The following is a 22,428-nucleotide window of genomic DNA, read 5'->3' as shown; positions in this document are numbered from 1 at the left end:
AAATTAGGTTGTGCAAGTTACCTTTCTCGTAAATCTTGACTGTCTGAATCATTATATAAATAATAAATAACAACACTGTAAGAATGTAGGTATGTATTTTTAATTCCAAGAACCTCAAACCTGATCCTCACACTTCCTCACTTAAGCATACAGGAGCAAGATGACAAATTACTACAAAAGAAAATTGCAGTAAACAGGGATTCCCATCCCCCCAAGGCTGTGGATGCATCCCCCGAAAGCCGTTCATCAAAATCCCCCAAAAAGAATTGTTCATCATAACCCCCCCCCCCCCCCGCCACACACACACACAAATATAGTTTGGATAAACATGCAATAATTGACTTTTGTTTGAATGGCGATAATTTGATTTCATTTTTAAAATATTAAATTTTAAATATGTAAGCTTTAAACAACGAAAACTGACAGCATTTTACACTTATCCAGTCAGTTGTAGCACAGGAACACCACAAAGAAATTACCTGACATTTTTACCACTGGCTGAGATGCCAACAATCGAAAGGCGTATGACATTCAAAACCTTTCATTGCAGCTGAAATTAAAAGACTCAAGAAAGAAAAGGACAACTCACTTTCATGTTTGCTAACATAAAACGTACAAAACTGCTCAGGCTTGAGTCACCTTGAATTAATGCAAAAATCACATGTCCCTTTTCCCTCCCGTCGTCAGAACCGATTCTTCAGGCATAAGAGGTTGTGTTCCATTTCGACCCCATGGCCACGATCACCCACAGGTAGGTAGAAAAACTGTACATAATGACCATAACTAAAAATCAATAACAAGTCAATCAAATGAAATGATTGTGTGAAGATATGTAGATTTGGTAGCTAAACTACAAAATTTTGCCCCCCTCCCCCAAATTCGGACCTCGTGAAATCTGCCGTAGTAAGCGTCTATCACTTTGTAGCCTTGCATCTAGTGTTGTTTTGTTTCGAACACTGAATTGTTTTTGCATGAACATACCTGTAACTGGCAACAGTGTTTTACTGCTGATAAGCGAGTTCATTTCATTTCATTTCGTATTGTTAGTTGACACAGGAAGGGTGACTTTCTACTGTAGTGTGTGTGATAAATTGTTGTGTTTTCGTGTGGTGCACTTTGTGTTGGATATTTTCCTACTGTATTGACTACTGTACAGGTGTATTTGTGATACGCCGGGAAAGTACTGTAGTAGTGTGGAAAAAGCCAGCATTATTGCATGGCGAAGTAAAAAATGTCCCAATAAAGACGATATGTAAACAAAAATAAAGAAAAGACCTCTACTGACAGCATCAGAAATTAAAGAAATGCACCCAAGTCTGCTGGAAAACGTTAGTGAGGTCTGAAGTCATTTTGCGGCAGGTGTATATAGTTATTAGTAAGTGCTTTAGAATACTGGAAATAATTGTGGAAGGAAATTCAGAACTTGGAGAAACCATTTAGCACAGTTAAAATCTTTTACTAAGATTTTACCGGAGTAATTGTGTTTTGAAAAGTATCTTGCGCTTGGTGTTTGGTTGTCTCAGCACACTGTTCCGGCAAATTTTCGTTTGAGGGTTGAAAGCATTTATTTACATAATATTAATGCTAAGAACCTTCAACCTGACCTAACTTAGCAGCAACACACATACCCCCTTTGCACCCCACATACGTGAAGTAGATTGTAGCAGCAGTCCATATCCAAGATGGTAGTAAACTACCAATATAGGAGTATACAGAAGGGAAAATAGTCTTCCAGAAAACACATGGTACATCACTAAGAGAGTGAAGTATATGTTAGCAGACACACAGAAATTAAACCATGTAAAAGAAATTCATGATTTATTTGGAATTAAACAAGTAGAACTTGGGCCAAAATACATGTATCATGATTATATCAGCATTACACAATTCAAACCTGTGCTTTGTAATGAAGAATTCAGTTTGTCACCACTTAGAGGAATTTCAAAATTGTGTATGTGTGTGCATACATAGGCAAATCCAGAATTTTTTTCTGGGTGGTGGGCACAGATAATATAAAATTGGAAATATAACATAGGTTTTCTACATATTGAATTATCCCCATATGTCAAAGTTTACATGATTCAAGAATCTGACATTTTAGGATTACAAAATGAAACGACTGACATGCTAATACTTAGAATTAAGGTATAATGTGGGTAACACGCCAAAGTGAACTCGGAACTGCTAAGAATTTTATGAAAAATATCTGGTAATCCTGGTTGAACATGAACTGAAATAATGAGTGTCCATCTTCTGTCACTGATACAATAGTCATTCCATGCCAAATCAACACAGATATGTGCAATTTCCAACCTGACCATCTCCGATTTTCATGAAATTTGGGGAGTTGAAACTATGAATGGAACTTAGTAACTATGAAAATTTTTAGTTTCGTCTGTTTTGTAATTGTTAAATTATTCAAGGTCAAAGTTTGCATAAATTGCCCTTTTTGAGCCTGCTTAGCTATACTAAATGTGCTATAACTCCGCCCCTATTTTGCCTAGGAAGCTCAAATAAAGCGTATTGTACAGGGAATTACAAGCTTTCCAGTGATATATAACAAGCTTACCTTAGGATAAAAATATAATTTTGTCACGTGAGCTTGACCTTTGATTTTAAATATCTCAAAACATCATCAAAAATCGTGAAAAAAAAAATATTTGGTCCCTCATGCCATATTCTAAGACATATAAAAAAGTCATTCTGGGACTGCAATGGGATCAGAAGATACAAAATAATATGTGTAATTATGTGACTGATAAAGCCCCATCACATGAACTATGACGAGTCAAAAGTGTGAATTTCACGAGAAATGAAGCGGCGAAGGTTTTTCCAACGTATCTTTAGCCAGCAAAAAGTTATACGATATCTTTCACTTATGATATATGCACATTATAATGTTGTCAGTGTTCCTGTGAGCACACTCGTTGACCTGCGCTTGACACACACGGCTAGGGACCTCCCTGTGCTTAACCTATTTCTTTCATGACCAATTATACCCAGGATAACTTCTTTACATTTTGTAGGGAGTGTTAAGGGACTTTTGACTCGTCATAGGTCATGTAATGAGGCTTTTATCAGTCACATAATTACACATATTATTATGTATCTTCTGATCCCATTGCAGTCCCAGAATAATTTTTTGATATGTTTTAGAGTTTGGCATGAGGGACCAAATATTTTTTTTTCACGATTTTTGGTGATGACATGTTTTGAGATATTTAAGGTCAAGGTCACATGACAAAACTATATTTTTATCCAAAGGTAGGCTTGTTATATATCACTGGAAAGCATGTTCAATTCCCTGTACAATAAACTTTAGTTGAGCTTTCTAGGCAAAATAGGGGCGGAGTTACAGCACATTTAATATAGCTAAGCGGGCTCAAAAAGAGCAATTCATGCGAACTTTAACCTTGAATAATTTAACAATTACAAGACACACGAGACTCAAAATTTTCATGATTACTAAGTTCCATGCATAGATTCAAGTCCCCAAATTTCATGAAAATCGGAGATGGTCAGGTTGTGGGCTGTGTTGATTTCATATGGAATGACTCAATAGTATGTAAGGTAGCATTTTTGTAATGATTTTTACAAGTAGTTTAGGATGAGGAAGGCATTTTGAAAGCTAGAAATGAGAGTGAAAGTAAATTTAAAGTTTAGAGAAACTAATTTTCACATTTTTAATCACAGAAACTATCATTTTGTAAGGAATTGTGGTGTGAAAAATAGGTTGCAGAAATGAATGTACTCATATTTTGTTTCTGTTTGAAGGTTTTTTTTAAAAAAAAATCCCTGTTTGCAAAATGTTCTCCACATATGGAGAAGTGATGAAATACCAAGGCAATGGAGCCTAACCATTCTAATCTAGTCAAAAGTGTGCCATCCCGGTGGAGGCACATAGTGGTTCAGACCCAACTTTAAACTGTAGGTCCAGTCCCAATTAGCCTTTCTGTGCATAAAGTGAACTTCAAACAAAAAGTCAATTCAATACAAAGTGTTTCCTTAGGAACACTGTAAGCATTAATCCTAAGAGCATCAAACTTGACCTGTCTAACCTACTTATGGAAGAGTACAGAGGTTGTTTCCGATCTATGGTGACAAAATTGCACACCTCTTGCAGCACCACCAAGCGGGAAGAGAACGAAGCTGCCAGTCGTGTGGGTACGTTGAACCGTTGACTGTGCGTGACAGGTGTGGTCAGTTCGTATCGGGAAGAATGCCGCCGAAAATCAGTGCATGTTGGGAGGGTTACATATCTGCACTTTCCGACGTAAACTACAGTGATAGTGCCATTATAAAACTGTGCAAGGAGCGTGGATTCACTGTGACCAAAAATGGCATATCACGGGTGTTGAAAGGGTCAGGTAAGGCGAGGCATGGGATGATTCCTGTGGGGCAGAAACAGGCCAACCCCCGGCCTGCCACTTGCAGCACACCAGCTACAGTTCGGGACGTCCGGGCGCTGGTCATCAGGGAGAATCCAGCTACACAGAGAAGTATCGCTAACTGGCTACAAACATCACTGAAGACAGTGCACACCATCATTCACCATAATTTGAGTTTGGAAAAGCGACGCAAAGGGCATGTTCATAAACTCAAAACAAGGTGTCAAGTCACACATCTCGCTCAACCCGCCTCTTCAAAAAAAAATGGCGGATGAAACTTTAATTCGTACCATTCCTTTCACAGACATTCCAGTGAAGTCACCTGATGCCTCACCGATGGACTTTTGCACCTTCAGCCTATTGAAATGAGCATTGTCTCACAGGAGATCCAGCACCATTGAAGAGCTATGGAAAGCCTGTCAGGAGGAGTCGTTGAGGCTGGGCATGACTACACTTCGTGCCAGTCTCCTACAGTGGAAACTTTGCCACCAAATAGAGCACTCTTGATGGTGGCGACATGGTTTCTCTTAAAGTAGGTGCAATTTGAAATCGTCACCATAGATCGGAAACAATCTCTGTATAATATAATTGGAAAAAGTGTTCTGTTCAAAAGGTGAAGTAAGATACCTGATCATCATATGCTTATGGACTCATGTAGAATGTGATCCATGTTTAGAATGCATGTGAATACATGATACTGGAATTATGCAAACAGAAGTTGAGCAACATTTATAAATATTCCCAGTTTCAAATATTATAATGTTGAGATGAGGTATTTGTAGAGGTTAGTAAGACTTAAGAGTTCAACTGCAGAAGAGGGGCTTGATGTATGTTGTAAAAAATGTTACTGCCTGTATAATGAATTAACAAAGTATACATTTCTTCACTTAAAGGGTAGCCCAGGCGTACATAAACCAGAAGCGACTGGACACTGAGGCCAAGCACCTTCATCACAATGCCACAAATTTTGCCAAGCAAACTCAGCAATGGCTGCATTTGGTTGAGAACTTCAGCAGTGCTTTGAAGGAGATCGGGGACGTAGAGAACTGGGCGAAGAGTATAGAGACAGACATGAGAACTGTTTCCAGTGCCTTGGAATATGCATACAAAGGTAAAAAATAACTTTATGAATTTAATTGATAAAAATAGGTCACTTTGGAATTGACATAGGGTTCCTGCAAACGTACAGATGTTCATTTGGTAACTTTTCACATCACGTTCTCCCTTCAGTATACATTTATTTCTAAACTGGAGGTGTCAATACTGTAATATGCACATGTCCTTCTGGTTTTCAAATAAGGTTTTGCAAAAGGAACATGTGATTTTTCCCTCACTGCTGTCAATTATTTTCTTATCTGTATTGCCATGCAAAAGTTTGTCAACATCATGTTTTTCTGCAATAACTTTTTCCAAACTTCATAGATTTGAGTGAAATTTTTACATGTTGAGCAGAAAGGTAGGTGCATCCTTATCTACAGTTGGTAAACCAGTTCGGACTAGTTGAAGTGTGTTGATAGTGGTGTTTAGTTTGGTGATTGTTACGGTGATAAGAATAAGTGCCAATTTTTTCCAGATTGAAAAAATCAAATAATGATTTTTAATATTTTTTTAAATAGTCCAAAATGAATAACCATCCATTGATACAGATGCACCTACCTTGCTGTCCAACATACATAAAAATTTCACTTGAATCTATGAATTTTTGAAAAAAGTTATCACAGAAAAACTTGATGTTGATAAATGTTTGCACGGCACTGCAACCAAGATCCAAAAAAATCATGTGGTTGCCTTGATAGCATAGTGGCTATATGGCTGTATCATCACCTTGTAATCAATGTGCCCTAGGTCCCATTCCCTTTGGGGCTTACTTCAGTGACCTATATGTGCATAGAGTTGAATGTTTACACTTTTGTGCTTCAGGGTTAAATCTCATTTATTGCTTTCAGTATTATACTCCATTCAGATGGTATTCAAGTATGATAGTGCATTTTGCAAAGCTCAGTACATTACCCCTTCTCATACAAACTGGTGCAGAACCTTTCTATGTGTGCGTAGTTGATACTAGGGATGACCTCTAAATCCAGATTTCAAATTATGCAATTTCCATTTGGGATGCAACTAATGCACCTAATAATGTGTATAATCCAGGTATCCAGATTTCTATTTACTTTTGGAAGTTCAGTAAGTTATTCTGCTAAGAAACGTTTCTGAAATTAAGGAATAAATTACAAAATAAAGCTTCCATAATATCCTTTCACAAACAACCTGCATTGTAAAGTAAGCAAACGTAAGTGATAAGCTCACATAAACTTTCTTGTTCATGTGCTTGGATGTAACATCATATGTTTATTCCATCAAACACATCAATCTGTCCTGGCACTTCAACATACCAAGAGAAGGGAAGTTGTGGGAGGGGTAACAACGAGGTTGTCTGACACATCCCAGGCAGCACCTCACCAGGGTGTCAAACTGAGGATGTTACATTTTGAACTGCATACTAAAATGCTTTAATTCATTTACTTTTTTGGACAAAGATTTGTTTTAGGCAAAACAGGTAAACATCTAAAGAACGTATAAATGAACAGATTTGATGATTCACTTGTTGAGAATCCATATGGCAGAAATATAGACACGACAGATAGAGAGTATGTGGAGAGTCCCTATAACAAATAAACTATAAAACTGTAATCATGATATCTAAACTCCAAATTGAAAAATATCTGATATCCAGATACACTTTTATTCAGATTTGTCCATCCCTAGGTAATGCATATCTCCTAATTTATGGAGAATGGGAATTCATATTTCAAATTCTGTAGGAGAGAAGAAGAATAGAATGTGTATTTGATTGTAGTATTGGTGACACCTACATGTATTATGTAATGTAGCTTGTAATATATGCATCATGACTTGTTGCATATGTCAGTTGCTGTGGGGGCATGGGGGTTAACCTACCCCACAAAGAATATTTAATCTTATTCAAATTATACTTGTATTGTTTGTAAGTATATTAGGTAGCTACATATATTTGATGAGATGATATATCAATAGATATGAATAACATTCTGTTTGAAATTTGATGCTATTCAATCATATCTACATACATAATTTAATTTATGTTGGCAAGGTGTAAGTTATACATTGTTATTATTATTAATCGTAATTACTATTATGTGCCTAGTAACTGCATGTAGAGTCTGCATAGAATTGAGATCTCTATTATACTGGATTTTTAAACTGCCACTGAGCTGGAAAACATATATATATATATATTTGGAAATGAAAGTAAATTCAGTCTTTTTCTTGAACATTTTCGTGTTGGGAGGTATTCCATATAAAAGAGCTTTTAGTATATTTTTGTTCATTTATTTTTAACTAATGTTGGATAAAAATGATCCTCTTGAATAGCAAGTGAAGAAGGCTTCCCTGATGGCAATGTGGTAACATTGTCACCTTGTAATCAAAGGTTCCCTGGTTCGATACCTGGTGGAGGAACATTGCACAATGGTTCAGATCCCACTTTAAACTATAGGTCCAATCTTGATTAGCCTATTTGTGCATAAAGTGTACTTAAAACACGAATTCAAATTCAATAGAAAGTACAATTTAACATTTAAAATTTGGTTATAGTTCCACAGAATTGTCTTGAAACTTATTTTAAAGTTATCTGGAAAATATGGAAGGGTCGGGGAATGTATTTTGCATAAATTAATAGGAACCCTGATTATGTAAGAATCCTGTAGAGCACTAAGTATACACCATCCATAATTTATGAGAACATTTCATCTCGTGTAGGAACTTTGTCTCGTGGAAGGGACGGCTATGTACGCGGAACGTACAGAAAGGAAATAGGCAATGGTCAGTCAAAAGAAGGTAAAGATACCTAAAATGAAAAGCATCATTTCTCATTGCTTCCATTGCTATTTTTAAATGAATGCATATTGATTCATTTATTTGTTTCCAAAGTATCTTTTTCTGTTATCTGTATTAAGTCACTATTTTCTCTGCTTTAACTTGATGCACAACACATTTAATAGTGCCAGCTGCAACATTTCTTATTATGTCTTTTGTCACTATTTGTTCAATATTTTCTGCTCACATTTATCATGCATCAACTTGTTTCCTAGTTTGCCTGTGGACATATGCTTTATGACACATTTCTGCTGTTGATAATAATAATAATCACCAAGCATCTTCTTACACACATAAATGGAAAGCGGCATCAGCATTTTGCTTGAATGCACATTTGAAATGTAAGAAGCATAGATTCTCAAACTACTTTGATTTTTCAAATCTTTACTTTATCTTTAAAGGGGCTAAAGTATAATGTGTAGGTGCCAAAGTTGAAAACTCAGTTGACAGAATTAATTCAATACAAAAAAGTTAAGCATAAAACAAATACAGTTGAACCTGAGTTATATGTATGTCAAGGTGAAGAGAAAGTAATTCGTATACCTGAGAATTACTTTACAAATCACAATGTCATATAATTATTAACATACTGTAATTGTATGTATGTATTTTGAGGAACAAGATATAATACAGTTTATTTCTGTCATAAAGTGGTAAGTTAACGAATCTAAAAATTTGATTCTTAAATACAGGTTAATTATAAATGATTAATTGGGTTTGAAAGGGCTACATAAAAAATTATATAACACACACAATAAAGAATGATACATGAAAATAAACAGAAACTGTCAAGTTCCAGACATACTTTCACAAATGTTCAATGTTGCTTCCTTTCATCACACGACACACATCTATGAGATAGTCTAGTTTGCCCATACACACGCTCTAGCATATCCCTACTAATGGTCATAAATGGAGCTGTAATGTGTTCCTGCAGCTCAACCAAAGTTGTTGGTAGTGGTGGCACATACACTGTGTCTTTCAATGCTCCAAAGGAGAAAATCACAAACCGTTAGGTCTGGAGATCTAGGAGGCCATGGGAAAACACTAGGTCATCTTCAGCACATCACCCAATCCAGCAGCATGGGAATTCTTCGTTCAGTTAGCGACGTACCTCAGTGTGCCAATGGGGCAGTGACTCATCAAGTTGGAATACAAAGTTATTGGAATCCTCTTTCACTTGTGGAAACAACCTCAACTGCAGCATATCGAGAAATGACATACCCATCACAGTGTTCTCTGCGAAGAAAAATGGACCGTACACCTTTGATTTAGACACTGCAGCAAACACATTCACTTTTGTGGAATCTTGTTCATGTTGCACTATAGCATGTAGTTGTTCAGTACCCCAGATATGAACATTACGGCAATTAACCTTGCCACTCAAATGGAATGTCTCCTCGTCACTAAACAGCAGAAAAAAACCATCGTCCTCCATAGCATCCTGCATGGAATTACAATACATATTGTTTGACGAGGTCATCTGGTTGTAACATATGCAATAACTGTATGCAATATGGTTTCAGTCACAATCGGGTTTGCAAAATCTTCCAGACAGTTGGCTGCGGAATATCAAGTTCCCGACTGATTCAGTGTCTTGACTTCTGTGGGCTACGCACAAAACTAGCCCTAACTCGCTCCACTGTTTCATCAGAAACGCTTGGACATCCTGTGCTTTTACCTTTACACAGGCAACCAGTTTCCTTAAACTGTCGATGCCTACACAGAATGCTTTGGTGACCTGGCGGTGTAGTTGCAAACTCTCCGGAATGCACGCTGTATGGTAACAATGGAAAACCACTTCTCATATTCCAAAACACAGAAAGATTTCTGCTGCATAGATGCCATTTTGGAAACTAGGTTTGTGCTGCCATTTGTCAGCAGGTGCCAAGGTTACAAATATGAGAAATTATACTTTCAGATGTGTTCTTTCGTTTCATGATTAGCACACACATATTATATTAATAGTTTTGGAAATATTTCACTTTAAAACCCGATGAATCATTTATAATTACCCTGTACATTACATTCGTCACTTTATTAGTGAACACTTTAATACTGAAATACTACGTTTTGTTGATGTACTACCCAATTTTAAAAATTTGTGTAAGTAGAATTTCTTTTACTAATGGCTGTGCAAAGTGTGGTATAAGCAATGCCTAAATCTGCAATGTGGTCAGTTTTAGTTTTATGTGGATTAGCGCCCACTTCCCATATAAATTTTACTTTCTGTCAAGTGTGTATCTTTTCCTCTTCCTGTTCTCCATGGCCTACCAGTAGCAACTGAAAATGATCACTGAAGGAACCGCAATTCTGTATAGAACACACCAAATGTCAGCTATCGGTATCTTTTTAACATGTGCACTTTCGTATTGCGATTCCATGCAAAATAAAATGCATCTCATGTTCTGAACAACTGTGACAAATCTTTCTCCTGTGATTTCATACCATGCGCTGCCTCTCCTTGCCATCTTTGTGACACCGCCATGCCACACTCGTCTTTTGAGACACCACCTTGACTGACTGCGGCCATGCCTACCTATCCTGTTTTGTATTTGAAACATGCCTTTTATTTTTTGTAACAACTGAAATGTGTACTTCTGTGACGTTGTTGTAGCGTGGTTACATAAAAATCAACTGTATTTTCTGAAAATGAGTATCTATAATACCGAATTACATATGAATGCATTATGTACAAATAAGGTTTATTTAACACATTTTTAAATTATATTTTTCCGGGACCTATAGTAATTTTTGTATAAAACAGAATCATGCAGAACTAGAGTGCACGTCAAATCTCCTGCATATGGCCTTGAACGGCTGAACAGCACCAGCGAATCACAGACGTGCAGCGTTGCCTACTTCAGAACCTGTTTCACCTCGCTACTAAATCGTGTACCTGGCGCTCTGATATAAATAGATTATTTCAAGTGTCAGTAGTTCAACAGATGGAAAGATAATGAATTTGCGAGTATGTACGATAAACAAGCGTGATTATAGCTTATACCGTTCCCTCTGTAGAAGCAATGTTACGTATTTGTATAACGTAAGAAGTGCCAGGCTCTAACAGCTCAAGCATGTGGTGTGAATCAAGCTACCGTTTCTCGGATATGTTCGGTGGCAAAACAATGTGGATCGGGGCCAGCTCCAATGTTTCAATCACCTACAAAGCACATTAACGTACCGAAAAGAACGAAAAACTTAGATGACTTTGAAAAAGACGTAGTTCGTAGAACTACGTTTGAATTATACAATTGTGGCGAATTTCCTACTGCCAAAACGATGACGTACTCTTTACGGGATAAAATATCATACAAAGGCTCTACAACTTCCACCTTGAGAATATTGAAACAATTAGGCTTCAAGTACAGGAAAATCAACGACGGTCGTAAATTTCTGATGGAGAGAAGTGACATTGTTAAGTCAAGGGTAAAATTCCTTCGTACAATGCACGAAAATCGAGTATCTGGTGATTTGAGACCAATCTTTTACCTTGACAAGACATGGGTAAAACAGAACCACACATTAAAATGTGTTGTTAACTTGTTAACGAAGAAGAGAACTTGACAATGTAACACAAGAACAATGGGCCACTTGTGTTAAACATGCACAACAATTACAGGAAAACTATTTTGTAAGGGAGATAGATCGGGACAAAATTTTGGACCCAATTAGAATAAATTTGAAGGACGACACAGAGGGCGAAAGTAGTGCTGTCAGGGACTATGAGGACAACGACGGCAGTTGTTGTAGTGACGAGGAGCCCCTGGCCCCTCTGGCATTATCAAGTATGATCTTTTCTCCCATTAAGTTTAATATATGTTATATTATCTAATGTTCCCTGCTCTCCGTGACAAGGCATTTCGCTCAACCACTCTTGTCTCTTTTCCGTGTGAGATTTCGACATGGCACCGCTGCAGTGCGCTGCTATTGGCTATTGCCATATGCAGGAGATTTGATGCACACTTTACTTATGTATAAAGCAATCTCAACTGTACACATTCGTCAAGTGTATAGTTCTGTTCTTTTTAGGACCATACAACAAAGAAGAAAATTCCTAATGCAATCTGAATTTATTAAAATGAATCCTTCATAATAGATGAATAATAGTTTTTCTTGTATGTACGCATTGCTTGCATGATAGAATTATTTTCCTGTAGTTTACGGTTATTACAAGCATAAGAAAACAGTTTTTTCTTTTTTTCTTTTTTTTTTCTTTGTGACGTTTCAGGAGAACACACGCTCCTTTCATCAGACATTTATTTTCATTTTGACCTTTTTTTTTCTTTTTTTTTCTTTTTTTTTTTTGTTCTAACCATTTGGCTACAAGAGATATTTCAAAATGAAAATAAATGTCTGATGAAAGGAGCGTGTGTTCTCCTGAAACGTCACAAAGAAAAAAAAACTGTTTTCTTATGCTTGTAATAACCGTAAACTACAGGAAAATAAAAAAATCCTTCATTTTTGCATTGGTACATATGTTTATGGTGGAAATGTTTGGTAAGCTTCTCACTTTATTGCTTCACTGTATTCATGAGTAGTGCTGTGAAGCCAGGGGTTAGTGGTCGAAATGTGGGATAAAACATTCTCTGTGATTATTCTCTCGTGCATTTCATTTAATTGTCAATGATTCTCATTGTGCAAATGAACTAAGGAGGCCAGCAGAAGCCTTTGTCACTCAAGAGCCCATTGGAGTCCTATCACCACAGTTTTCCAACTTTCTAGAGTAGTGTCTGCTACTTATTTTTAAGTTTCTCCTCACGATGCTAAGTCAACACCAAAATTTTGGTGAGAGTTCTAATCATTTGGCTACAAGAGATATTGATTTTCTTCTATGGATTTTCTTTCGCTACCACTTCGTTTCTAAATGTGGTCTGAACAAGGGGAAAAATTTTCTCTCCTCCTAGACTGTGTGTTTGGCCATAGTTATTTATTATTATTAATCAATTTTCAAAATTATAATTACATTTTTAGATGAGAAGGGTGTAGTTGAATTAATAGTATAGGGTCATTCAATGTCAATTCACCCAATGAAGAACCAAAATGTCACCCACCGAGATGGATTTCAATTAAATGATGTAGCTTTGACCTAGGTAAGAAACTGTATCCATTTTTTTTCTCTGGACCTTATACTTTTACAGTTACAGAAGGTCAAATTTTAAGGATTAGCTAGTATTTGTCGCTCCTGGCTCTTCGTTACAGGAGTGTAGTACATTAATAAAATAATTATATTTCAGCAAGCAATATTCGTAGCTCCATGATTTTTTCCTGTGAGCTGATCAAAGTGTGCAGATTCAAATAAAAAATGCCTGAAGACTTACATGTTTTTTCCATTGTTACAAATCATGATTTTGCATAAACAAAACATGTTTCTTACTGTAAAGAAACATCAATTTGCATTAATTAATATTTTGGCCAAAGATGGTCCTTTGAACTTGGTTTTTGTGTTTGACTAATTCTCTATGTTGTAACATTTTACGAATAAAAAACTTGTGGAGTTTTGATGGCTTGTGTATAAAATTTATGCTAATTTATGAAACGTACTTGAATTAAAAACACTGATATTGCACATTACCAAGACTTTTCTTAATTGATGGTAACTGTCAACAGAGTAACAATGATTATAATTATGACTATTACAGAAAAACTAACTGCACGAATTTTCATGCTAAAACATATTTTTTGTGCTCCTCTGTCCTGCACCATGCCATGAAGGCTTATAAGGGGTGTGGAGTTAGGGCCCCACACTTTCTTGATCACGACGGAAGGTGAGGGTGATGTGATCAGCACCCTGCCCCTGGCCACCTTTACCCCCAGAGTTTCCTCCAGGTACCCACTTTATACGACGCTGGGTGGGTGCCGGAGCTGCTTGAACAGGTTGACAAAAATCCCGGTTCTCCCCCCGCTGGGGATCAAACCTGGGTCTCACCCTAACGACTGAGCTACTGCGGGTTGCCGCACTTCTTCTAAGTTGCTCAGTCGACACTTCGTGCTTTGTACGTATGTGGTTGATTTCATCTTCGCTGGTGTATTGTGTACGGATTATTTGTTTTTACATTTATTACACTGGTAAACACATATTTTATTGCCAATGTAATTAGAGTCATTTTATGGTATCTTTGCTATTGTGATTTTGAATATATCAGTTTTTCTACATTGGCTCTAGTTTTTGAGTAATGGCTGTCCTTTAAAAAAACATAAAAAAGCATGAAATTTCATTGTTAGTCACTTATAATGATTAGAAGATCGTTGTTTCTGAGATTTTCTTGTGTGTAGTGTGTCGGAACTGAAAGCAAAAGTGGATGGGAAATGTCCTCCACACCTCCCCTAATTGCCACCACTGATCTGCTATTTCGTATCTGTCCCATTTGCTTTGAAATATTTCCTCCATCATCTCCTTCATATCTTGGTGGGACCTCTCCCCTTGTTTTTCATTAAAATCACCAAGATTATCTGGAAAACTGTCAAAGTGAATTTGGAGGAAATTTATCTTGATGCTCAAATACCAAAATATTTTAAGTTTGTGAGCAAGATTTGCACCAGTTCTTCATAGTTTTCGTGTGTGTGATTGCCGAAGTAGTTCTTGACAACTGGGACACAACTGAATCATGTAGAAGCTTCAATATCATTAAAATTTTGAGAGTTTGAATCATTAATGAGTTTACTAATTTGAGGCCCATCAAAGATCCCTGTTTTTAGTTTCTCAATACTCAGTCAATGAAAGGATCTGTAGATATAATAAAACACTCGCCACCTTTATCCAAGACTTGACAAACTACTTCACTATGCAAGATATGCTTCCTTTACAAAGTCAATATTCTTTTTTTCTTTGTTTCTGCACAGAATATTCACCACAAATGCAGCACAATCCATGAGGATCATTTACGTGGCCTGCTCATTAAGAACTCATGTTTCATTCCCCTCAACAATAGAAATGAAACTAATAAATAAAACAAATAAAGAAAATCTAACTCTTAATAAATATATTTGGTGCAATGGATGGACTAGAGATATAGTTTTATATTCTAAAATAAAAGCCATGCCCTATTTCATGTCAACACCTACAGCTCTTATTGAGATAAAGTTAAAATCGAAGGATATCAAGTATCTCAAGAACTAGAGCCAACTTGGCAAAACTGTTGATCATTTTAGATTCAGCACAACCAAAATACCACAAATCCGTTCAAAAATCTTTGGCAACTTAAAAAAAAAATTTTTTTTTGTACAATAGCAGGATGTGTGATGGTGGTGTACGTACCTGGCGAATGGACATTAAAAGCAAAGTAAGGTAATCATTGGAAACATTTAAAAGTTTTTTCGGAAATCTTCTATATAATGAAGAAGCAAGGAAGAACATCAAATTTGCACAAGTACATCCAAAAACTGACAGCAGAAGCTTGTGGGGTTTCTGAAAAGTCTGTACAACATATCAGCAGTACTTTAACTTCGGCAGAGGTTCGAGGTGTGAACGTTGTCTTCGAGTCACCAAGAAAGAGTTACAAACGGGAATGCAAAAACACTGAACTTTGATGTAGTAGCGACGGTCTCGACAAAGATCGGCAGCTGCTGTCTCTTTTTCATCAGGATTGTTGTTAAGAATTGTTTTTGTTTATTCAGCCAGCCCATTTGTCATTTTCGGTTTACATTTTATAACCACTTTCTTGAAGTATAAACATAATATAGTATGCCATTGGCCTTCCTTGAACAATCCTTCTTCGTTTCAAATTACAAAAACCTTTTTTTTTTTGTTGGCTATTTTAAAATCTTGCAAAAATGAAACACCGCCTCGGTGGCACAGTTCAATGAGCGGCCGAATTTTGCTCGTGCCACTGAAGTTCACTGGTTAGAGTCCCAGCCTTGTGTTCTTTGTAAGTGTCCATTCATCAATGTCATCCAATCATTCATTTTCATCATCGCGATTGGTCAAAGATGACAGAAAATTGGTGCTAAATAACACAAATACACAAAAATTAAGCCAATTGCTATAATAGAAATCTTTCAATGGCATATTTTTATGGAAACTTACTAAAAGTTGATTGGTATCCGTACATGTTTGTTTCATGTTGCCTTTATTTTCAACATCGCACCCCCCTTAATTTCATACCACATTCCTCCCAGCACCCCCAGATTACACTGGCCAACACAAATTTAAGTGCCTCAAATGTTAGACCTGTTTCTGGGTATATTTGACCTGCTGATTCCAAAAATTGGCACCAGTTTTCCCTTATCAGCTCTAGTTTTTGAGATACAGTACATATGTCATATGCCACTTTTAGTTCTGCTCGCCCATAATAAATATATAAGAAATCAGGATATTTTAATGTGTTTTTTAAATTTATATATTTTAAGCATGAAGAAAACACATTAAATGAAAAGAAAAATGTATACCTAAAAATCTACTTATTTCATACCAAAAGCACAGATTTATGACTTAAACTTTCCAACCATTCTACACACAAGAAGCTCCTTTTGTAAGACTTCCGAGAGTGAGATCTGCTAGGACAATCCCGCATAATATTCCAACAATAGTCTGCCATCATATGTGCATCCCATCTTCCTTGGTATCTGGCTTCCATTGTTTTTATGTCGTGGTGAAATCTTCCACCCTGCTCTTCGCTTAAGTCACCAAGGTTCTCTGGAAAGGGATCTAAGTGACTGTGCAGATAATGGAGTTTAACATTCATGTTACTGCCAAGCCTGTTGAAATGAAAGAGCATATCCTCTACTAATTGTGTGTAGTCGACTGCCTTAACGTTGCCAAGAAAGTTTTTCACAAGAACAAATGAAGAGCAGGCACATGATTCGATTTCATTCATTGATGATATGAAATGTGGGTCATTTTTAACCATCTTCAAGTCTACACAAATTGATGTTTTTGATGTTCTTGGTACTTTATCTCTTCCAAGACTTACGAGGTGGTCTTGTACTTTTTTCATCCTGGGGGAGTGTCCGATTGGAATAGAACCATGTTTGTTGCCGTTATTTAAAAGAACACATTTCAAACTACGTTTTGAACTGTCAATGAAAAGATGCCAATCACTTAATTTAACTTATATTCTGCAATACCAATTTACTTCAGGAGGCTTCTGATGTCATTGCAGAATACTAAGTAGTTGTCTTTGGTAAAGAATAGCAGCTAATCATTTTTTCTCGTTCGATAAAATGTAATTTTCGTTCCAGGCGTAAGTACTTCCTTTTCCTTTAGTCTGGAGGCAAGCAATTCCAAAGACTCCTTGGAAAGATTTAAGTCTATGATCAATTACTCAATTCAATGTGGTCAAAATGTTCACTATGTGAAGGTTATTTGGAAATCACTGTTACTGCCCCCATTTTCTTTACCTTGTGCGATATCAGACATGCAAGACTCATCCCCTGAAAGCTGTGGTAGTTCACAGAAAGGTGGGACGAGTACTAGAGCCGAATGCTGAACATGTCTCCTGGCTGAAGGCAGATCAGGGTAAGACCACTTGAAGTGATTATTTCGATTGATGCCTGTGATATTAACAATACAAAAATAACAGCCATCGGAATGGTTTTTCTGTTTCCTCCACACCATTGGTACTCCAAATTTCAGGCTGCTTCTCTTTCCATTTGTCCACTGGCACAAATGCTTCGTACAAGTTTTGCGTACAATATGAGGGAGCCCATGTCTTATTCTGATCTCCAAGCTTGACAACAAAATAACCTACATATGCTCTTTTTACAAACTTGCTTTCAGTGTGAACTCCCCACAAATAAATCAAAATACGTCGGGATGATTCAAGCAACTCCACCTTGAAGTAGCCATAATGTCTACAGAGTTCGATTTGGAAAAATGAAATTATATGAGTGGGAATAATTGTGAAACAAAGGTCAATTGCATTTAAAAATGTGGGTAATATAAATACAATAATTGCCGAGTCAAATAAGAAAGCTTGTCATTGCATCCCGGTTCTGCAGAAGAGATCTCTTTCAGAGAGCAGACTAAAATTGTATACATATCATATATATCTATATCTAACTCTATCCAATGCAATTTTCGGAATCAGCGCCTCCAAAACCCCAGGAACAGGCAACCCAAGGCACCAAAAAATCATTTTTTTGGTTGGACAGTGTTGTTAATCCTGGTGCCGCCACTGTTATAGAGAGAGAGAGAGATTGTGATGATTCTTAGTGTCGACAAAGTACAAATATGCGGACTTACAGGATATATTTTGTTCCCCCAGAAAGTAATTGTAGCCGGGCACACATCACAGGCAGTACTCAGATGAGCCCAAGATCGATGACCAGCAAAATCCGTTCAAGTAAAACATAAAATACAGCTGACATATCACTCTAAAGATGCTGTATATGTTCTTAAAATTAATTTCAATGTTTTATTACAAACTTTCTCGCTGAAAGTTTTTACGTGATCAAATAGAATGCAAGTTAGCTAGCGACAATATTTTACATTACATAATCCGAAAATGTTTGCGAATATTAGAACATTTTACTTTTTTACTTCACATGCTTATACATTTTGTGTATAAAATATATACTCTATGCATCTATGAACCTTAAGAATATTTCATATTTTTTTCCAAGCCTCGTGTGTCACTGCTTCCATTATTTTTTACAGTTTGAAGTAAAAGAAATAATTTCCTCGTGAATTTCATGGAAACACGTTTTTTTTCTTCTTCTGAATGGCCAAGAAAGTATTTCAGTGTAAAAATTACTCTTAATGTTCTTTACGTTAAGTACTATTTTCTAACATTTTTTTTTTTTCGGAATTATTATTTAAAGTTGAAATTGTTGCTTATTGGCAACACTGTAGGTGGGTGGCGTGACTTTTACTGGACTGTTTTCGTGGCGTTCACTTTAATATATATACTTTGTATAGTACTATATTGCTTGTGTATTATGTAATATAATGATGAGAATAATGTATGCGCTCAAGACCCAAGAACACTAGTTTGAATCATGTTGTCATGAAATCTACAATTCCTACTTGCTTGTACTAATAACACTTGAAAGATAATGAATGTTCAGGACTTTTCTTTTCTGGAATCCTCCCGTTCCTCTCTATTTCCTTCAATTTGAACACTGCTTATATTCCAGCATTTCTAAGTATTCTGAAGCCACATTGGTGTCCCAAGCCCATAGAGTGGTGCTCTCAAATCATCACCACCTAAGGTTGTGGGTTTGAGTCCCTGCTTGGCATAAAAGTTTCCTTTCATCCGTTTCATCATCGGTTATCTGTTATAACTGAATTTTGCAGGGGTTTAACAACCGAAAGAAAATTAGTTGCTTGTTTAAAACCATATGAAAAGAAAGAACTGGTTGCGTAAAACTTACATCCAAAGATGAGTGTGTCTTACTAATCTGTAAGTCCATTCTGGCTGACGTTTTTCCATGGTTTGCTTCAGTCTGTCCAGGTAATTACTATTTCATGTCCCTTTCATTCCTTTCTATAAGTTGTAAATTATGAAATCAACCACTGAACTAATTCCTTAGTTGTCCGCATACACACAGTCCACAAAACAGTCACAGAAAACACTCGGGGAGGAGCATGCCAATGCCATTACTCATTGGAATCATTACTGGCATTTCTTTGTTGTCAAATGGAGCTTTTATATTGAAAACTTTTGAAAATAATATTGATTGTTGAAAAATAAATAGCAGTGTATATGGCATTCAGTATATTTTAAGAAAATATGGTTAAGGTAAATGTCACCTGTAAGTTCCTTGTTCATTATATGGATATATAAGGGATATACAGGGCGTTCATAAAGTCCCGGTACCATTACAAAAAACATAGCTCGGAAATTACATGCAATAGAACAAAGCTGTTGATTGCAAAATGAGCTACAACTCTCCACGTTTATATACCATACACCTCAATGTGCACCCCTCTAGTTGCTCTCAGAACATCAAGGCGGTAATCCACTTCCGCCCATACACACCCCAGCATATCACCAGTAACAGTTAGGATACTCTCCGTTATTCTTCTTCGAAGAGTAGCAACATGTGGAACAGGAGTGCGGTAAACACAATCTTTGACATACCCCCAGAAGAAGAAATCCAAGGGTGTGATATCAGGAGAGCACGATGACCAGGGAATAGGTCCATCACGGCCTATCCACCTGCCAGAGAAATGCCTATCCAGAAGACCTCGAACATCCTTGGACCAATGAGGGGTGCCCATCTTGTTGAAAAATTATGGTTGGCTGGAATTCCTCCAACTGAGGAAGAAGGTACTGTTCAATCATGTTGTAGTAATGTTTTTTTGTAATGGTACCGGGACTTTATGAACACCCTGTACATCTGTAAAGACCCCTATGAAGTCTTTCTTTTACAGAAAAATAATACTTTTTAAGAGGAGCTATTAACATAGAAACTACACAGAGATCAACATTGTAATTAGTACAGAGGATGTCAAAGGCACTGGTAGAGTCACAATATTTATAACTTTTCAATAAGTTGTACGACATCCTCTGGGTAAAGCTGCCATCAGATTTTAGGTGCATTGTAGCAATGGGTTTATAGGGAAGTTATAAATAAAATTTTGAAATAGGGCATGTAAATCAGCACTCATATCATATCGGTTCATCAATTTTATGGCTAATTTTACCAATCTGATAGCCTGGAATATAGTGCAAACTTCAGCTGTTTTGTTTTTACTTTTATCAATATAAACACACAGTTGTTATTGCCTAAATATGCAGTTCCTTCCTCAAAGAAAACTCACTGCAACCACTTGGTTAATACATTATTGCAGACCAGAATTGCTTGTAATTTTACATTGGATTACTAGAATAATAGTTTAGTAACTTTTATGTTGGCACCTTATTAGTATGAGTCCTATTTTCATATTTTTTGATCCATAAAAAAATGCAAATGTGGGCAGTTGTAAGATGTATTTCAAAAAAACTTTTAGCAGGTTCCGCATCTATTTGAGAACTAGACAATGTTAAGGGGTTACTATTAAATAAAGTTAGTTTTGTAGAGTTGAAATCTTTGAAACGAAACAAACCATCCTTCTCCTGCAAAAGTGATTGTGCAATTGATTTACCAAACTAGCATGAGGTTACCAGTGACTGTAAAGTGTCATTATAAATACTTACTCCTAAATATTTCTCTTTTCAGTATAATACTTCATTCTCAGGTAATGATCAAGTCTAATCAAATATGTGTGAAAGGGTTTGTGCGTGTGTAATAATTGATTTTTTCCTATTGATTGCAGTGACCCAAGAAACATCATAGCTTCGACTATGCTCCCTCCTTCCAGGACTTAAAAGACATTTCCAATTGTGCTAATAGTGGTAGAAGTTAGATTTGAATTTGAAATCATGTTTGAATTTTTATGCATATTTCAAAACCACCCACCTTGTACATGGCTTCAGTATGCCAATAACTTCATTTAGTAAGCAAAATAGCGTATGTCTCCTAGTATGATGCATAAACAAAGTTTCTGAAGAAAAGTAATTTCTTCAAGATGTGTTAAGTATGGCATTTATTGCAACTGCGAACTTGAATTGCAAGTTTCTTTTAGTTCTTTATTGACCATTGAAAAACTAAATGTCAAGTAACCAGCAAGCATCGTATTTTGTCACATTGGGTGAAAGGGGTTACATAATCTGTTATCAACATTATTTGTGCATTAAGTGGATTATTTATTTGCTGCTCTAATTAACGTGCAAACTACATTGTTTTGTACATGAGTATCCATGGCTTCAACACCTGATACAATAACTACAAAAATTGTATTTTTTAAGTCAACCGAATTTGGTGATATATATGTATATTATTGAACAAAAATATTGTATCTATTATGTATATATTATTAAAGATGATGTGAAGTAAATATTTGTTTGATTGGATAAGGTGTAATGTAAGTTGTTGATGTTTACCACTACTTATCTAAAAGTCTCGATTTTGTGAGCAGTAAATGTTCTGTGGTATTAGGCAGTATTTGTTCCATCAATCCATAAATGTTTTTATATTACAGTTTTATATTAGACATAAATAAGTTCTTTGTCAGTATTGGCTGATATACATATTTGCAAGGATGTAACAAGGGATGGTCAAGCCAATCGGTAGATTTTCCTTGGAAATTGGCATTGAAATCAGGAAAAAAGCAAATAGCTGATCATTTTTATAGTCTTTAACA

At 36.3% G+C, this 22,428-nt stretch overlaps 1 protein-coding gene across 2 annotated transcripts in view; it reads left to right on the top strand.

Moving 5' to 3' along the window:
• The window catches only part of Blos1 (biogenesis of lysosome-related organelles complex 1 subunit 1), a 45,930-nt gene extending 23,808 nt beyond the window's left edge, over positions 1 to 22,122 (top strand). Inside the window, exons 3-4 of one of the 2 annotated variants that reach the window (XM_083121711.1) lie at positions 5,282 to 5,499; positions 21,502 to 22,122. In XM_083121711.1, the coding sequence (XP_082977837.1) occupies positions 5,282 to 5,499; positions 21,502 to 21,521 (238 nt within the window). In that variant the 3' untranslated portion in view covers positions 21,522 to 22,122. Of the gene's footprint in view, positions 1 to 5,281; positions 5,500 to 8,183; positions 8,291 to 21,501 lie in introns of those variants that run through there. The other variant, XM_083121710.1, reaches the window with a different exon arrangement.
• Positions 22,123 to 22,428: the final 306 nt, after the last annotated feature.

The sequence above is a fragment of the Lepisma saccharinum genome, chromosome 4 (assembly GCF_977018435.1).
Source record: "Lepisma saccharinum chromosome 4, izLepSacc3.1, whole genome shotgun sequence".
Classification (NCBI taxonomy): Eukaryota; Metazoa; Arthropoda; class Insecta; order Zygentoma; family Lepismatidae; genus Lepisma; species Lepisma saccharinum.
The sequence above is the reverse complement of the archived record's forward strand: the minus strand, read 5'-3'. Positions and strand labels throughout refer to the sequence as shown.